The following is a 20,941-nucleotide window of genomic DNA, read 5'->3' as shown; positions in this document are numbered from 1 at the left end:
GAAGTTTTTGTTTCCTGAGCAATGAAATAGTTCCGATTTTTGTTTCAGCCAGTTCTTTACCTCTGCAATTATAACCTCAGTATATTAATGTGAAGCCTCAGTATTGATAATTTTCATGCGGTTGGATAGTTTTGTGTTCATTTTCCATATTTTATGATTTTACTTTAGTGTTTCAAAAGCCTATCTTTGTTATCTGTTCGTTACGTTTTATCATACATTACAGATATGGGCTTATCGTTTGGTTGCTGCATGTATATAATGACTCAATTGTCAATGTATTAAAGCAACTTATGGAGCTTTGTTGATCTTTCAAAACATTGATTATCATTCGTTATCTCTAATGTCTTCACATGATACATTTATTATCATTTTAATATCAGCTAATTTCTACATGTTTACGTTCATATAATTTTTTATCAGATTAAAATACTTTGTATGTACATTGATTCATAAGGCTTCAGTTGTATTCTTTTAAACAGACTAGCGCATTACAATGAAAACTGGTTCGTAGTACAGTCCATTCACTCATTTAAACTTATGAAAAGAATTACTTAAAGAAGTAATTTTACTAAACAGCACTGAATTATGAAGGCATCATTAGAATTGTCTATATAACCTCAGATAAAAGCTACGAGTAATATAGGTTTCAAAACGGGAAGGAAACAATTATACACAAGTCTCAGTAAATACGATTCTTAGTAATTACCGATACAGTTGGCAAACAAATTGTGTCGACAGTATAAGTTATCTAACTGTAGTGGCCTAGACATGTTTATTTATTGACCAAAAGTAACATTAATGTGTGTAAACCTCTGTTAGTTAATGTGGTAGATGAGATATAGTAAAACTGGGAATCATGATTGAAGAGATATGCCTAAATGCAAAGCTGAAGCCAGCACCAGCACGTGAAAAATATCTGCTCTTATATTTCCTTAGTTCCTAAGAATTGCTATCTACCAAAACCTAAATAACAATATATGGATTCGGAACTGTATTAATTGAAGTTTATCTGTATAAAATGAGACTTTAAGTACAAAAGTTGTTCCGATTATTTCCCTTCACATATTTTCAAGCGACCGACAAAGATAGGCAATACATTCATAACAGACATCTCAAAATATACAAAGAGAAACACTTACCAGAGGTGAATTTTGCTTCTGTGCCAGCCAGTAACATATAAACCAGCAGTAAAACCCATTGTTTTATTTTGCCTTTTGATATCATAACAAGCTGTTTCATGCTTACACTCCCTTGAATGTTATACTGCTTAATAATCTTAGCCGATGTGAGAGCTACCTAATTATTATATTCCGTGTCTTTTGTAATTTAACTGGTAACATAAATGTAATACCTGTAAGCCCGTTTAAATAAATATGAAATAGAACGTACTAAATTTTGATTATGACCGTTATCTCATGGCTGTTCACAGTGTGAGAAACTAAAAAATATATTTTAACAGATAGCGTTATTTGGGACAAGGTGTTTTCTTACATTCGTAGTCTCAAGTTGGTGGCCATGATAAATATCACACGTAAAATCTATATAGATCAACTTTATGACAAGAAGTATTGGAAAATGATATTCTCATTACACAACAAAGGGGAGGCATTTAAATAAAGAAAAAAAATAACGAACTAAACTGAAATATACAAGAACAGTTATGTAAGACGTTTGTATGTTAACATGTTAAATCGGTAATCGCTGGGTTTTACAGTCTGTAACTAAATTCTTACCATGTTCTCCTCATGATTCAATTCTTGTACGGGTCACATCTTAAACGTACATAGTTAAACATAGAACGAAAACATCTATAAGTAATAAATGGATTGATATATGAGTACATGCATATTATCATTGTGAATATAGGATTTATATACAGAATACAATATAGCTGAACTCAGTTTTGGAAGTTACTTTTACCATACACTTACAGCTATTATCGTTTACCTGATCCGTTGAATTTTAAAGTGAGCTTCCATATTCTGAAACGAGTTCATATTCATGTATACAAAAATATATACAAATGCTAGCAAAGTGTCAATTTAGGAACGTACTGCTTGGAAATAAGTAGGCATTTCTGAGAAAACCAACATAATGCATTTACGGCCAGCATGGATCCAGACCAGTCTGCGCTTCCTTTTTTTCTTAGTTTTGACCTCTTTATGGACAGGGTACCCATTTTTATCTGAGATATCGGAGCCGAAACGATAATCTTATCTCTGTAATGCCAGAGATTGATCAAAATTCATAATTTATTTCTGTTTCTTATGAAGTAAATCATATTTCAGCTTCAAAGCCAGGGGCCGTATTCATAAAGCATTTTAAGTATAAGTTTTTACTTAAGTTGAAGATTTTACTTAAGTTTGTGGTGATTTCAGTCTATGTAAACAAAACTTATTTATAAAACAGCTTAAACTTAAGATACGTAAGAAATGACTTAAGTCAGAACAAAATAGCGTCGTGAGTACCATTAAAGTGTTGTTGTTTTGTTTTGTTTGTTTTTTCAGAAAAAAGCACTTTAAACATAATTGTGCATGTTGTATCTGTCTGCAATTAATGTTGTTGTTCTTTTTTTAATGTTTTCGTCCACAATAAAATCCCAGAATTACTTATTAAGTTGTTTTATGAATAACAAATATACTTAAATAAAATATTTTTTACTAAAGTAATACTTAAGTATATAATCAATTTCTTATACTTATACTTAAGACGCTTTATGGATACGGCCCCAGATCTAATGCTGATAACATTCACGAACAATTGAAATAATTATAAATCGGCAGGGGTTGAGAGTAGTAGATTATGTAGTCTACATTTTTCCTTAAAACTGCGCATTTTTTGTTGCAATTTTGAAAAAAAAAATTGTTATTTGATCATGTTTGACAATAAATTTGTAAAATTGGAACATATGATATGAAATATTCATGTATAGATAAGAGACAACAAATACAAAAATGTCCAGGGAAATGAGAGGTAAGTGTATATATGAGAATAATGCAATGTTTGTCCGTTTTGATTTGTTAGTCGTGTAAAGAAACCCAAAAAGTCAATATTTTTCTCCATTTACATTATTTTTTTATACATTTTGACCAAAAATTGCTTAATTTTATGTGTACTGAAAAAAAAAAATTCTCAAACAAATTTGAATTTCTCCCATCATGCTAACGATTTAAACAGGGCGTCATCTCATTACCACAACAATAACTTAAATAAAGGATCACTATTCATATGTATTTCGTCCGATATTTTGGTGGAACAAAGGTAGTTCTTAGAAAACATGTGATTAGATGTAAAAAAAATCACAAATGTACAGACTTCTGTACGAATACATAATCCACCGCGGGAATGCTAATCTAAAAATAGCCAGGCTTTCCCAAATAGAAATGTAGCTCAGTTTAAACTTTGGTAATGAATGCATGCAGTACATTGTCTTATTAATCCTTTCCATATCCAGTGGGTGAATTTACCATTATAACTCTATCAGTTATTTTCTCTAACACATTCAACTTTTTAGGTTTAAGGATACTGAATAGTGTGTTACTTTCCTTTATTATTTTTTTACTTCTAGCAGCCAACAAAAAGAAAAGGATATAAAATAAAAGGAAGCTCTGGGTGACGTTTACATCGATATATACTCTCAGCCAATTATCGATTGCTGTCTTTCACTAATTTTATACCTGGCGCGTCATAGTTTTTGGGTTGTATCAGTCGTTAATATGTAGTATTTTGTACGCGTGGAAGAGTCTAATAATTTACGAATATAGGAAAACAATTTTTGGACCCTAACCTATAATGTTCATTAACATATTCATAACGTCATGACGTCCCTTTTCATGACACGTCAAAGTATGTCGCACTATTTGAATCGTATATATTAGTCAAGGAAAACAACAATAGTAGATCAAAGTCAATAAGATTCGATGATACAATTGATTAGGGCTGCCATGAAAGCAAACACTAAAATTACCAGTAATACCGGAAATGTTTATAAAATATGCACGAAACAGCTAAAATGTTTATTTTGAGAAGATAAAACAGTAATGTCGAATGAGTTACTGTATAATATACATAGTCTTTGAACTGCGGGCCTGTGCATCAAACGTTTCCTTCGGCAACAAATATACTGAAGACAACAAAAGCATATTTCTAACAGGCCAAATAACTTTAATATTTACAACATGCACTATTTTTCTGTTGATGTTATAATAACTGGAAAAAAACTTCTGGTTACTATTTATGAATGGCGCTTACTTTTTAAAAGTATAACCATGTACGCTTTTTGGGATATCTATTTATTTTTTTCTCATAGCAGTTAGATAACTCAAAAAGGTTTATGGAATCTATGCATTTCACGTTGGATAATTTCAGTGCACAAGTATATGAAGTTTCAAATGAGTCCAAAATGCGTTTACTTAGATACATGCTTACATGCAAAGACTAACAAAACATTGCTAAAATAAAAATAGAAAGAAGCATTACTTAGAGGGAGTTTCAAAAAATCATGTAAACAGAACATTGTATTTTAGATCATTCCAGAAGATGAGTGAGCAAAACAATTTCTATAAATGGTTACTAAGAAAAACACTAACATGCAATATGCGAACCAAACATTGGTAAGTCGATGTTTGTTTGTTTGTTTTCGGTTTAACGCCGTTTTTCAACAGTATTTCAGTCATATAGCGGCGGGCAGTTAACCTAACCAGTGTTCCTGGATTCTGTACCAGTACAAACCTGTTCTCCGCAAGTAACTGCCAACTTCATCACATGAATCAGAGGTTGAGGACTAATGATTTCAGAAACAATGTCGTTTATCAAATAGTCACGGAGAACATACGCCCCGCCCGAGGATCGAACTCACGACCCCGCGATCCGTTGACCGACGCTCTACCTACTGAGCTAAGCGAGCGGGCTGGTAAGTCGAGGGAGGGACATATGATTGTGAAAAAGCAAGAAACAATAGTCCAGTTCAGCTTTTAGCTTTTCACATACGTATGAATGGTTTCGTATAAATGATCATCACGGATTGTTTCATACTGATGTTCGTCACTGCGTACTGAATGCGAAAGGTTGCAGTCAGTCAGATTTTCTCCTTCACCATATGTGTAACTATATGATTGTACACCCCTGTCGTTTTCCGTGTTTCTTTTATTTGTCTTATGAGTAATGTCTATGACCTTACTTGCCGTATGCGAAATGGCTTGTCTTGCAGTGTTGCTTGTCTGAGATGTATTCTATTGTTGAGGCAAAGGTTTACTGAATAGAAATCTTAGACTGAAACATAATCACATTCAAACACATATGCATTATAATATACAGACAGATGCATGACCGAATTATTTTATATTTTTTAGATGTAAGGGAACTTATATATTCGAAATTGTGGTATCCACCACTAACTGTATTATATACATTTTATTAATATAAAAAGGATATAAACAAGAAGTCATATCATTCGCATGAAAATTACTTATAGTACCGATATTTTGGTGGAACTGAGATAGTCTTTGAAAAACAAGTGATGAGTTTTTTTATGTTTCCATGTATCGAAGGCCGTACACCCCATAATATTGTAATGGAAGTATTTCGGAAAACAACTGGTTGCTTTTAACTTATATCAGAGCTCACTTTTTTCGGTATCATAGTAATGTTAATGGTCACATATCTATTGGAAATTATGTAAAAACTGTTTCTGTGCAAGAATAAGCGTGCAATTTGAATATCTTTTAAAACTTATTTTTATGACTGTAATGTCAGAGAATGATCACAATTAATAGACTTTATTTCTATTTTTACGAAATGAATCATATTTCAGCTTCCCATCAAAACCAATATGCAGATAACTCAAACTTTCGTGGAAAATTGCAACAAATTGACAACAAGGTCTGAATCTTGGCATGCAAATCGACATTGGATGACCTTAGTGAACTGTCCATATCTTTCTTACAATTGAACATTTCTTGATGAACTGTATTAATATTTATTGATCATGGGAAAATATGATACGAACATTCATTTAAAGGTCAGCGACTACCAATTTCAAAACGTACAGGGAATTTACTGGGCTGGAAATAAGATAATTTTTTACCTGGGAATGAGGCAGTGCATGCACGTTATCACTGCTTAGTCATGTAAACAAATATAAGAATTTTTTTTTCAAAACTGATTCTTTACTGCATTTACAATATACTTTGATAAATTTTGACAATGTTTGCTATATTTTGTGTGTATTGAAAAAATGATTTAGCAAACGAACTTCTCCCGCCATGCCAACAATGTATACTGGGAGTCATCTAATTCACAGGAAAATTAATTAAAGAAGTTATCACAGTGACTATAAATAAGTTTTTCATCCGACATTTTGGTGAAACTAAACAATTTGTGGTCTCCAACCTCGAAGAAAAAATAGAGTATCATTAAATCTACTAGAAAAAGCACAATATCATATCAAATCCTTTTCAAACAGTTACACTGCAAAATTTATTATTCATCAATTATTATTATACCACATTTATATAGCGCCCTTTACATGATAAACACGTTCAAAGGCGCTTTAAATATACCAAAGGCAGCCACACAGAGCGAAAAATGCATCTTCTACTAGTATAGTCACAGAACAATCTGACCAGAGTGAGATAAAGCCAGAACAGATAGAGAGAAAAATACTTTTAGGTACAGGTCTGTAAGGCTAACTTAGCCTAGCTCTTTGTGAATTGACAGTCTGGTTAATTAACTTGTCTGGTGTATATATAGAACTGATACACGCAAAACCGTCTTTCATGGGTGGAACCAGTGCATGCCTCTTAGTATATGAGAAACACTTAAGACCATATAAAGTTTTCCAGTGATTGGGCCGGGATTTAAACCACGGACCTCTGGATTTGACAGCCAAGTGTGTTACCACTAATCCACCAGTCCATCTAAAATTAAATAATATAGAAAGATCACTTTAATGTAAAAAAAAAAAACATCATTTTAACTAGGGATCATACGCCGCTTACAAGTTCGTGCCACTGCAATATGTATATCATCGAATGTTCCACCGTCGTATAAATGCATCTGCGAGTTCTCTAAACTATGCTTTGACATTTGTAATATGATAAAATCTCGAGTTCTGCTCTACCTAGATTAGAGGACTTGGACGTTAGGCTAAGCTTGCAGTCCTATTACCACTCATGAAGATGGTCAGTCAAACATATGATTTTGATCACCAGCGAAAAACTAGTAATGTGGTAAGGTCAATTCAGAATAGAAAATGAGACGAAAACAGAATAAAAGAAAGACGGATGTCACACTAAATGTTTTATATATAGTAACAAACATTAGCTGAGCCAAACACATGTTTATCAAGTTTTTCTTTAGCTACACATATTTTTTCCAGTTACCAAAATGGCTATTAATTTTCGAAGCAGCATTTTTCTGAATTGAAATATTTTTTTCTTTAATAATACTGACTCTTAACAATTTAATCTTGTTAAAAACAAGGGAAATAGCTTCGGATACAACGAATTTCAATAAAACAGCATTTTTTAAAATTCAGCAACGAAGCACAGTTTCAGAGTTTATAGTGTTCACAGTTACACTCTGTTTACATGTTGACATACGTATGAAGAGTTTCGTATACATGATCATCACGGATTGTTTCATACTGATGTTCGTCACGTATTAAATGCGAAATGTTGTAATCAGTCAAATCTTCTCTTTGTCCATCTCTGTAACTATTAGACTGTAAGCTCTTGTCCTTTTCCGCGTTTCTTTTATTTGTCTTTCCCCTTTGAGGGACACCTTTAGATCTACCAGCTTCTTGGCCTTGTGGTTGATTAGACATTGGGATGTCTAAGACATTACTTACTGTATTAGAACTGTGTTGTCCTGCAGAGGTTGTTCTTGAAGGTGTATTCTGTATTTCAGGCAAACGTTTTCTGAATAAAATCATAGAAATATATAACCCACACAATTACACATGTGTTGTCAAATAGAGATAGATGCATGACCAAATTGTGTTTGTTTATAAATGTAGCAGAGAAGGGAATATATTCGAAATCGTTGTATTTGCCATTTACTTTGACATTTATTTATGATAAAACTCTTAATATGCAGACCAGTGTGTGAAGGCTGATCTTGGTCAGCACTTGCTGCAAGGCAAAATCAGTTGCAACCAGCAGGTTAAATGTTATAATCTTGCAAAACTATTACTATCACAGGTCGAACGTTTTCTACCAAGGAATTATAAAGAGCTGGGATGACGCTATATGAACTGAAACTGCATGAATCTGTGTTAAAACTAAACAATAAGCCAAATTCGTCTGCCTTTATTGTATATACGTTTTGAACTGATGCATTACAGTGTAACTTATTGATATTCTTTTACGCCTGAAACGTTTGTAAATTGATGTTTCTGGATCATAACGGAATATCACAGATACTCCACAGGGCGATATTGAAGACATAGGAGAAAAGGTAGAACCATTGGCATATTACATGCCAGAACTGGTTAAATACACAACTTCGCCTTCATAGCGTCACAATTTATTATGAGAGTAATATATATCAAATATAAGATTATAAAATCAAACTCTCCTAGAAATGTAGATATGAATATATTTACACGAAATTACCTGCATATTCCAATTATTATGAATATACAAATTACTGCTGCTCCCCCTAATGTACCACATATTATATACATTGTTGTTTTGAAATCTGTAAAAGAATGTGTTTATTTTATTTATTTTGTTGGGTTTAACGTGGCACCGACACAACTATAGGTCATATGGCGACTTTCCAGCTTTGATGGTTGAGGAAGACCCAAAGTGGCGCTCCGTGCATTATTTCATCACGAGCGGGCACCTGGGTAGAACCACCGATCTTCCGTAAGCCAGCTGGATGGCGATGAGGGGCAAGTGATTCGAGTAAAAGAAAAAAGCAATAACTAAGAACATTTCAATTCTGTAAAAATGCACTTTTGAGCCGATATCAAATGTTGAATAACAGTGTTGCTTGATTAATATAATTATATGTTTGAATCTTTACCAAGAAAACAAACGTACTGTGAGTCACGAGTAGGTATCTTGCTGCGAGATCAATTTTAATTTCCCGTTTCAGAGAAAATGAACAATTGCCCAAAACAGTTCATTAAATTATCATTTATTGACATCGTAGGAATGAATTGAAAATTACCTGTCGGATGATTCGTATCGTCTGAAAAACAAAATGTTTACACTCATTACAATGAATACTTTGAAAAAAAACCCATGATGTTGAAAAAAAGCTGCTGAATAAATGTTCAAATATATTGACTCATTGAAGTGTTTCAATGTCTCCTAATAGAAAGAAATTAGATTTTTGACCCTTTATAGATAGAATTCTAATCTTGAAGGGTTAATGTGTACTTTTATATTTAGCTTTCGATGTACCTCTTACCACAGATTATATATAGTCCGTTTTAATAATATCAAATGCGTATATCTAAACCGCTCTCCAGACATTAAATTAGCTTTAACTTGTTAAATTAGGGTGATACCTTTTACACTTGAAATCAGTTGCGGTTCAAGTTTAATAATAAATGATAATGGCGAAAAAGAAATAAACCTATCCTGATACATACCCACGAGGTAAAAAGACATCGTTCATCAGGTAAATTATATCTGTAATTTTCAAATACATTATCTTTTATTTACAGTTCTTCAAGATTATACAAGCTCCATGTGGTTCTAGGACGACACATGTATAAAAAGAACTGGAACCACTGCCTTACCCTTGCATAACCGTAAGAGGCAACTAATAGGGTCTTAATGCTTTGTTTTGCTACAACTCTGTGATTCCAGCAGGTATGCAAATTTTGATTCGATACTCCATTTCGATGTAAATAAGATATGAAACCAAAATGTGTGGTCCTGTTTGGCCCCATATAACCTATACTGTGTTGGTGCGCCGTAAAACCCAAATAAATAAATCAAGAATAAACAAACTGACTATACAGTGTAATGATGATGCCCCTGTTGTGTTACTATTTTGTTGGGGGATACTTGAGAAAATTAAAAAATATTTCTGCAGATGTCATTACTTTATATATCCAGAATTTTTACCTCGGATATTGTTCACTAGTGGTGACAACAATTTTAAGAGTAAATTCAGCTGGATGCTGTGAAAACCATAAGACAAATAAGCCGAGAAAACCATAAAACACATAAAAAGTGAAGTCAGGAAAATTTATTCCGATGCCTAGATCGATCCACATTATTTCATTGATGAGTGAACATGGGAATCCATTTCCAAGTTGAACTGTGCTATATATAAACTTTAATATTTTGTTATTTCTGTGGCCATGCAAGACTGAGCACAAGGATTTTACATCATTTCACTTCCGCTCATAATCTTTAGAAACCCATGTGAATGAATTTAGCAGTGGATATATTGCCTGTGCGATATATTTGATTTGTGGTTATGTTAGTAGTATCGCTATTACCAAAACCTCTTTAGTTGGACTACCGTGTCTGTATATATTTGTTTAGCAATTTTCCATGACCGAAATTTTGTATTTAGTCATTTTGATTTAAATCACTGTCTATTCCCTTCTCTTCTCCAGCTTAATTTTTCGTTTTCCGATTATTTCCTTATTTCTCTTCTTTAGGTGATGCGGAGAGAATATGTGTATGAAAATATTTGATAAAAGTTCTGCAAAGTTGAATAAAATTAAAACTCTTTAAAAATATTGGGATCATATCATATTTTTTTTCTTTTCTTTCTTTCTTTTTTTTAAAGAAATGTGGACATCAGTATTTAATTTCTGAACATACTTATCAAGGCGTCTAGTTTAAAAGGGTTCTTTGACTCTAGTTCGGTGACTTTGATTAGATACCTTACCGTCTGACACTCCTCGGTGTGTCAGTGACAGACCATTTGGACCAGGAACATTTATTTTGAAAGGAATGATCCCGGCTTAATTCCAGAGAAATTCAGTCAAAGCATTATAAAACCTTCGACATTCCGAAAGAACATTGGCATTTGTCATTAGACCACGAACATTGTCCGCTACTTATCAAAATGTTCATAATGAGATCACTGAGTTATTTTTACTTATTATAAATCGTTCCTATCCATTCCTCTCCTTTTTCTATATTTTTATATAATCAAAATGTACGTATTTGGTTTTTGAAAGAAACCCGTCTATGATATTTTTCCGTTACAGCTTCTTTTTGTTGTGGGCCTACTTTGTAAATGCATTGCTCAGTGGCAATCTGTGGTGTTCTGTGCGAGAAATCTACCCTTACCTATTATTTTTATTGGCTGAAGACCGATTTTTATAGCAAAAAATACATATATGTCCTAAACAAAAGTAAAACACATGAGGTTGACACTAGATACTGCATAATAATTCAGTTATAATGAATCTACATTTACACGCCTCATACTTTATTTTTGAAAGAAAAAGTGGTTCAATGAGATGCAAAAAGTGTAACTTTAAAGAATGTAATTTCAAAACGAAGTTTTAATCCATACCTGGTTCATGGAAATCATGATCAATTCCCTGACAGTACTTTCCTTTTCGCCCCGTTGGACATCTGAAAAATATACAGCCATGTAAATGTAGATGCTTTACATATTGTGTTACTAACAGTCAAAAACATGTATTGAAGTGACTTATCAAAGATACTGGACATCGGAACAATAAACACGAATTTTTCATATCGTTCACTTAAATTAAATTGTACTTGTTAACGAATTTTTGAAGCAAACCATATATATTTTTTACACTAAAGTCTTAATTGCGGTTGGCTTATTTTGAGATCTGCGACTCAGACTGTGTTTGCTGTGTCCAATGCTTATATCTTTTAATCCTTGAAATATCTGGTAATTAAGCGCAAATTCCAATAAAGCGCACATCAAAAATAAGCGCATACGACCTTACCGTTATCCCATATGGAATAAAAATCGCATGTCATGCCATTGCCGTAACTTTGTCCCGAAAGTTACGGCTTGAGTACATTTTCATAAACGTATATAAAACAAGAGCTGTCCGTAAGACAGTGCGCTCCACTATTTGGCAGTTTGACAGTAAAAGGAATATATGTATTAATAGGAGACCCCTACTTCAAAAGGAAGATACACCAAGGGGCATAATTCTGTCAAGAACACAACTTAGAGTTATTGGGATTGTTAACACACATGCAGATGATGATGGTTAAGATATATTTAGAGTTACAATTCATTATCTTATATAGTACCAAAGTTATGTCAAGAAATCGAAGTTTGTTAAAAAACTTAAGTATGAAGTGGCATAATTTGCTCAAAAATACAAATCAGAGTTATGGGGATTGTTACTACACATGCATATGCTGATAATAAAGATACAATTTAAGTTTCAAGTCTTTATCTTATATTGCATTAAAGTTATATCCAGAAAGGGAAGATTGCAAATAAATTTAAGTACAAAAGGGGCATACTTCTTTACAAAATGCAATTAGAGTTATGGCTTTTATAACCACACATGCAGATGATGATTATAAAGAAATAGTTTTAATTTTAAGTCATTATCTTTTAAAGTACCAAAGATGTGTCTATAAACGAAGCTTTCAAAAAAGAAAAAAAATAACATGAAAATGATTCCAAGTATTACAACTTTGTGCCTTTGACCTTGGGTATAATAGACCCAGCCCCTGCACATACTTTGTTTGTATACTGAACAATATTTATTTGAACTTACAGTACAATATAAGCAATAGTAACAAAGCTGTGACAGAGAAACAAAGGTTGCCGAAAAACTTTAACCTTAAAAATAACCTAAGTATAACACCTTTGCGATTTTGACCTTAAGCATAATGGGCCCAGCCCCTGTACAGATCTTATTTGTATACTGGACAATGTTTATGTAAAGTTACAGTAAGATATAAGCAATAGTAACAAAGCTGTGACAGAAAAACGAAGGTTGCCGAAAAACTTTAACCTTAAAAATAACCTAAGTATAACATATTTGTGACCGTGACCTTGCGCATAATGGGCTCAGTTCCTACATATACTTTCGTATACTAGACAATGTTTATGTGAAGTTATAGTAAGATGTAAGCAATAGTTGCAAAGATATGACAGGAAAACAAAGGTTGCCGAAAAACTTTAACCTTAAAAATAACCTAAGTATAACACCTTGGTGACCTTGACCTTGGGTATAATGGGCTCAGCCTCTACACATACTTTGTTTGTATACTGGACAATATTTATGTGAAGTTACAGTAAGATATATTAAGCAATAGTAACAAAGATATAACAGAAAAACAACTTTAACCAAGAAAGGTCACGCCGACGGCGACGCATGGACGAGTAGAATAGCCCCGTATTCTCCGAACAGTGGAGCTATAAAGGCGTATATGCTTATTTATCAGATTTTATAGTATTTAAACGTTGGACAATGAAGGTAAGTACATTAAAGGCAATATTTATTTTCTTCTATATATAATATCTGTAAGATACCTGCAGATGTAGCCATCTTCGTTGTCAAAATGCCTACATGTTGATGTGATAAAGCACCTCGCGTGGCTACACGGATCTGAAAAACAGGAAAGAACACATTTAACCATTTCCGATGATTTCTGGAAGTTAACACACAGACATTCAAGTTGTAATAGATAACTACATTGAGCATTGAGAGCTTATCTCCCTCCCTATCCCTATATTATATGAATCCATCACCGGTCCATAGTGTGTGTTATATTACCAGTCTATTTTCATTTAAATGTATTGGGCTTGTAAGTCAAATGTTGAATAAAAAAAAAAGAAACAGTGAAAATAAATATTTAGTGGTTTTACGGTCAAAAGTGTCTACTAATTTTGGCTAATACTAAACAGTGAAATGGCAATGTGACGTTCATTCAGGGTCATACTATATAAAGACTTGTTTTCAATGGGTTGTATGTGTAAGTCTGCTTTTGTGGAAGTTTTAAAATGCGCTATGTTTAATTCGAATAAAAACTACCTATAATCTTCTTCCTTTACACACTCCTTCATTAAGTAGTATCGAAAAATCTCTTCAGAAAGAACAAAGTTCTATAAGATAAAACACTTTTTAAAAGTGAGTATTGCGAAGTAATACCTTGACATTCCATTTTACCATGTGATGTTTCTATCGCTTTCAGTCCTTCTTGGCACAAGCAATCCCACGAGCCTTCGGTATTGATACAGCGGGTTCCGAGTGGACACACTTGATAATAATTGGCACATTCATCAATATCTGTTGATATTTGGAATATGATACTTTAAAGTGTATAAATTCGTATCGAATAAAGTGGGTTCTATTAACAGAATTTTTGATCAAAGGATAAATCTTAGTACAGTGTATAATACTGGATTAATACAGTTACAACTGCAGAGACACAAGCAGCGAGTAGAAACCAAAGCTCACACAGTGGGCTGTTAAGCACATTTGAAGGGCATCTAATAATATAAATACTCGCTTTTCATGCATACAAGTTAACAACACACTATCTAGCTGTTTTCATTTCGTAAAACTGTCTTTTCTTGTGGAGTGACATTTTAGCGGTTTTGTATTTAACGCACTGGTGATGTATTTTGAAATGTCTGGTTAGATTTTTACTTCATGCCAGATTGCTTTAGTTGATTTTTTACATTCCGATATTATTTGCCTTTTCTGGCAAATATTGTGGGTGGATGGGTAACGAAATTATTTGTTACAGTACAAAATAGTGTTGGATAATTGGATAACTTTTATCTTGTTTTCAATAGAAGAGTTGCTATTACCAATTAGCAACACAAACAATTTTTGGAAGTGCAATCAGTCATTTAGTCGATGCAAAACCAGCTATACAAATCGAGAAATTTTGTAATGAATTTTATTGTACCTATCAATAAAGAAAGTTATATTGTTACAAAGTCCGCTATTTTCTCCAAAAGTTTATAAGGAGCATGCTTTCCTGTTAAACATTTATGACTGTTGACACAGATGTGGCCATCAAATGTAACACCAACAAAAGGGTGAAAACAAACCTGTACTATACCAAAATATCTCTTTTCGAGATGCACTTAAAACGAGATGAAACCTGTATAATGGCTTTAACGGTTTGGATCATATAAAAGAACATGGTATTTCAATTTAGATTAGACATGCTATTCTCGATTTATGATTTGCATAAGAACTCTCTGTTCGCAACTTTTGAATACAAACTGATATACCGAAGCATTGCAATGAATATGTATTCTTCTCGTAACCTTTATTGCACAAACATTTTAACTCCCCTTCATTACTGGAACACGTAGATGTACTTTTGTTGCAATAATTCCTTTGTGTATTGCATATTGCAGCAAAATTGTGTACAAACAAATCAGTGGATAATATTCTTACTCCACCTACGTCTTCAGGCTTGCAGCTGCTTGCTCTGTTACCACAGTTTTGTTCTTTATATACTTTCTCAACTGCCTGTAGTTCTGTCTCATTCTTTTTTTCTGCAGTATGAATTATGTAGTCTGCAGAAATATCACGAATAGGGACGCGTTTTCGTCTGGAAAAAGACAAAAGTAAGAAATTATAGGTATGTGTCATTAATCCTAATAAAAGTTTACTATATATTTCAGGACTTTGCGTATGTAAAAATATGTTAAGGTATTAGGCCCATAATAGAGTACCTCCTTTTTGAAGAGTATTCAATTTCTACCATAAACCTACTTTGACAGCAATTTTCATGGGGGCGTAGGTTCAAGCCCCACTGGGACCAAAATTTTTTTTCCTTATTTTCCTTTTTTTTCTTGTAAGTTTTTACTTCTTTCAAGACTTGTTATTGATTTATTGTACAAAAATGGAAAAAAATCATTTGATATGCGATTTCTTGCTGTTCAAAGTGAATTTACCTCTGAAACAGAAGGGGTAGAGTTAGACATCTTTAAAAATACTGAGTTACATGCGGTAAAAGTTCTCTATTTTGCCTTCATTCTTTAGATTACATATTGTGGAAGAAATGTAGGTAGGTTTTACTTCTGCCCCAAGGTTATTTTTGAATGAAGTGAGCAAAATTCAAAACAGACCCACAGGATTCGACCTTAATTTTTCAATGTTGGAGTTAGAATTCTGTCTCATTAAATCCGTTTACTTGAGGCACCCTAGAAATAATGATACTGACAGTTTTTATTTTAAGTTTTATAATTGTTTACCAATAGTTTGATGTTTCTTTCATAAAAAAATTATGGTATAATGAATTCTCTGCAAACATTCTGGATAAAGGCCACCACTTTGAAATTTGTCTCTACTTGAGCTTGAGGAAATACCATAAATTACACAAAATTTATGAAAAACGGCACGGTAAAAGTTTTTAAAAATTTGCAATTAAGTGCGAAGCACGGTCAACTGTAAGAATATACCCAGCAAATGCCATTTTTAAACATTACTATTAGGGGCCTAATACCTTAATTCAAACTGTCAGAGATATTATCTAAACAGACTAGTCTTATCCTAAAGAGAAGAAAAATTAGTTTTGGTTATGATAAGTATAAAAGATAAGGCCTCTATGAACTGAAAATGTTTCGAAATTCCTTTAAGGTAGTTTTGCAGCGACTCATGCCACGTATGTGTGTTGATGTCACTTGTTTATTCTAACTTTAAGTACTTTCTGGCTTTTTACGTAGTCTCGCGTACCAACCTTTTTATAAACCGACTTTTGGATTGAAAAGAATATGCGTTAATAAGAACTAATGTAAGACGGCGATGTTTTTATGAAGTTTAACTCAGTTGCGAGATGAAAAACGTACATAGAAAATATGTAAATGAAATGTTGTGTTTCGAACTTTTAATAGATTTTTTACCTTTCATGACGATTATGTAGCTTGATTATTTCTATCCAGATAGAGTCATCATTCATTGTCTGTATGTACATTTCTTGTATCTTAAAGAATATTACAATACGAGTTAGACGACATCTTTTTAAGTCCATTCTTATAATATGTTTCCATAAAATACACTTGGTAATGGGAAAATATAATTCTTAGATTCAAAATAAAATATTTGCCATATCATCTATACTTGTGTCGTTGCGATATTAAACCCAAAAGAAACAAAAACAAAATTATTTGTGTATCTGGCTTAAAATGTTAAAGTGTGATTCTATACCTTTTGGCGTAGAGCAAATTGAAATCTAGCGCCATCTACTGTTTCGCCAACCACATTAAAATTCATTCTTGACACATACTGAAACTCACCTGTTAAAATATTACAGAAATAAATAGAACTAATTACTATAATATAGTTGAGTTCTCTTTAGTAAGCCATTCAGATAATAGAGTGTATGAGGAAATGCAATTAATTGTACATAATTCCCACATCTACATAGAGCATGTATGAATATAGCCTATTATGTTCTATTCAATTTACAACTGTTGCGCCTTTGTGGTCAAATCAATTTACAGTTTTGTTTGCAAGTATTACATTAAAACAAAAAGGCACGATCACTTTTTCCTGTTAGACCTTTTATTATGAGATTTGCGGTTACAGTTTGTCAACAGAATCAAGTTATCAAAATTTCACTATATTAGCTATGTAAAATGAAAAAGTTACTTAGTATGATTGATAGTGAGTAGTGAATGATTCAAACTTGATAAAAATTTGAAGTGTTCACGTGTCGTAACTATGATTATAGTCTTAAAATGTTTTGAGGTAAAGGTAGCGTCCAATGAAAATTCACGACACTTGAATATTTGTCAGCTTAGAGAGAGCAAGGAGGCCTATTAAATATTTTTTTCCTTCAATTTGTGAGTCTATTTGTACTTAACGACAATTATAATATTACGATAACTGATAATAAGAAATTTTCGAAAACAAAATGTTTACAAATTTGCAGTCTTATTTACCACTAAAGGTTCCATATACATCACCGTATGAACACATTTGAGTATGTATTTAACTTGTATTTAAGTACTTGTAACAAGATTGAGGTCTGCTTAGCCCGTATCTAGAGGGTGCTGTAGCGTTCATTTCCATTACCGAGCCTACATCAATTATCTTTGTCTTATTGGCCTATTCAGCTGTTTTCTTTATTGATTTAGAAAACATATATACATAATAAATGAATTAATATAACTGCACCTTTATTTTTGCCTCTATAGTCACTTTAGTTTTACAGAAAGATTATACATTCGTCAAGCTATCTGGTCTGAACTATTAGATAACATATCAGTATTGCGAATGAATACGTGCATTAATTAATACTAAGAGCGCATAGACGGGTTATCATATAAATACCAAATATTCACTTCCTAAAAACGCGCCATAACAAACAGAAAATGTTAAAAGAACTAAATCTAAGTAGGCTTAAGTTATGTGAGTTGTTCTTAACGTTGTCGAAAACATAAAAATAACAAGGAAGGTATCTTAGAAAAGAAATATTGAGATAATCTGAGTAGAAATAGTATCTAACTTTTTTACATTACGAAAAACAATTTAGAGATAATCGTTATGCTTATTGCAGATATGTAACATCTAAGACTGAATATGATACTTAAGTCTTCATTTGATTATTATGAAGCATACTATTTAAGATTTTCTGAAACTACTTAATATTTAATTCCCATATAGCTGCTCTTGCAGATAGTCCTACCTATCAAGTCATAAATAAATATCTAATCCCCAATTATACCTGGATTAATCTCACTGCAAAATTTTGTCAATACATAATTATTATGAGCTGACAGGAAAATTTTTAAGTCTAATGAAAAGAATTTAGATCCACTATTTAAGCTGAAATTTAGAAATGATGCTACTTGTAACATATCGCACATCATATTTAAAAGCAACAAAAACACTCTTTAGCATTTATCATGAAAGTTGACTTTACAATCAAAATTTAATGACATAGAGGATAATTGTTGGTTTCGGTGTAATATCACGTTATAATTTCACCGAGTGGGCACCAAAAGTGATATTTTCACGAGTGGCGCAGCCACGAGTGAAAATAACAATTTTTGGTGTTCACGAGTGAAATTACCGTGATATTACATCGATACCAACAATTTTTCTGTTTATTTTATGTCTAAAACTCTACTTTTGTTGTGTTTATTTCAATAAAATGTCGAAATTTGCGGGAAATTTTATCAGGAAGCATCGCAAAGATGACGTCATTTTAACGACGTCATCGTCATATTGTTTCCGGCTTTCAGTACGCTCGGTAAACTTTTTGACGTTAATCCGGGTATCAGATTTGATAATTTTCACTGAGTGGCCAGTGAGTTTATCAGGATATAATTCACCGTTATATTTCGATAAACCACCGAAAAACATAAAATAATTATTATTAATTCACGATTTTACGTTTTTAACTATACAACATCTGCGTGTTTCCTATTTACCTGTTTCCGTTTCTTTTTTCCGTCGTTTAATTTTTTTTTCTTTTTTTTTTTTTTTTTTTATGCTACATTGTATAATGTAAGAATGTTGGCCAAGAACAGGTTACGAAATGACAAAACGTCTAGAGCATTAAATGAAACTGCAGAAGGAAGTCGTTTGGTAACCTATTTCCGACAGAGTTATGGTTATGAATATAGTTGTATTTGTTTAGAATAATAATTTTTGTCTTTGAAGACTTGAAGTTCACTTCGAAAGGAACGTTGTCATCAATTGCCTCAGTATATCAGTATATAGTGCATGTAATATTTGTTTCTTTACACTGTACGATGACTTGTGGTTAAATATTATTGCAATTCTAAATCATAAGATAAAACTACATTACCCGTGATATCCCGTATTACATCTGTTTTTACGTAGGTGAGTACAAAAAATATAATCATAAAATAAAGTTCACTATTCCAACGTATCAAGTTCTTCTCTTCATTTAATCTTCGTAGCATGACTGGCTTTTAAACAATAATAGCAATCTTGTTACGCAAGTTAATTACTAATAGAATAATGATAAGTATTTCAAATTATCCAGTCATTTTGTATCATTTGTATTTATTTTTTCCGTATCCTGTTAGAAACATCGAAATTAATTATGTATTAGTTTTCCAATCACTCAAACAAACTTCAGATCAAATAAAACATAGAATGAAAAATGCTCTTGACATATTTGTCAATAAAGATACAAAGTTATCAGTAGCTGATAAGTGAGGAATTTAATATCAATTTTATTTGAAGTCGTACATAAGACTGCCTTTATTTAATAACATTTTTATCAAACTACCACTTTTTATCCTCCCGAACGTTATTACTATAATATAATACAAAACATTCAAATAAACGACTATTTAAAGAGTGGATGCAGTTGCTCAGTGGTGACACTTACTAAATATTAACCTGTGTCATGTGTTCAAGGCCCCGTTCTTCAAACTAGATTTTTTTGTTATAGGTCATACGGCGACTTTCCAGCTTTGAAGATGGAGGAAGACCCCAGGTGCCCCTCCGTGCATTATTTCATCACGAGCGGGCACCTGGGTAGAACCACCGACCTTCCGTAAGCAAGCTGGATGGCTTCCTCACATGAAGAATTCAACGCCCTGAGTGAGGCTCGAACCCACATCGATGAGGGGCAAGTTATTTGCAGCCAGCGACCTTAATCACTCAGTCACGGAGGCCTTTACTGGCATTGTTAGAGTCAGATGAACGAGTGCTTTACAACTAGCTCAGTAAGGAACTAGAGACACTTCTGAAATTGCAATATACTCCAACTAAGGTCACTTAAAATTTATGAAAAGGTTGCCTATATGGGGGCTCCGGTTGCTGAAAATAGGCTTACAAATAAATAAATAATAATAATAATAAACTAATATCTCTTTTACTACGCGACCTCGGCTGGCCAAAGTAGGTAACATTGTCTGCTAGATATCTATCAAACAACCGAATGCGAAACAGAGACCTCGTTTACAATATATACAATGAACCTTTCAACTTGACAAAGTAAATAACTGCCACAGTCAGTGAAATAAGAGGTATTGTTACATTTTTAACACTATTTTGTAC

General features: G+C 32.7%; 1 protein-coding gene across 1 annotated transcript; it reads right to left on the bottom strand.

Annotated features, from left to right (window-relative positions):
- Positions 1 to 7,560: 7,560 nt before the first annotated feature.
- LOC128551266 (epidermal growth factor-like protein 6) lies at positions 7,561 to 20,018 on the bottom strand. The gene is made up of 7 exons (XM_053532021.1): positions 19,716 to 20,018; positions 14,084 to 14,221; positions 13,465 to 13,540; positions 11,500 to 11,561; positions 9,178 to 9,198; positions 8,616 to 8,700; positions 7,561 to 7,919 (listed from the first exon to the last, which is right to left on the bottom strand). Exons 1-7 carry the CDS (start codon positions 19,831 to 19,833, stop codon positions 7,586 to 7,588), a joined length of 834 nt encoding a protein of 277 aa, XP_053387996.1. The 5' UTR covers positions 19,834 to 20,018; the 3' UTR covers positions 7,561 to 7,585.
- Positions 20,019 to 20,941: the final 923 nt, after the last annotated feature.

Source organism: Mercenaria mercenaria, chromosome 19 (assembly GCF_021730395.1).
Source record: "Mercenaria mercenaria strain notata chromosome 19, MADL_Memer_1, whole genome shotgun sequence".
NCBI lineage: Eukaryota > Metazoa > Mollusca > Bivalvia > Venerida > Veneridae > Mercenaria > Mercenaria mercenaria.
Note: the sequence above shows the minus strand (reverse complement) of the source record. Positions and strands in the feature narration are given on the sequence as shown.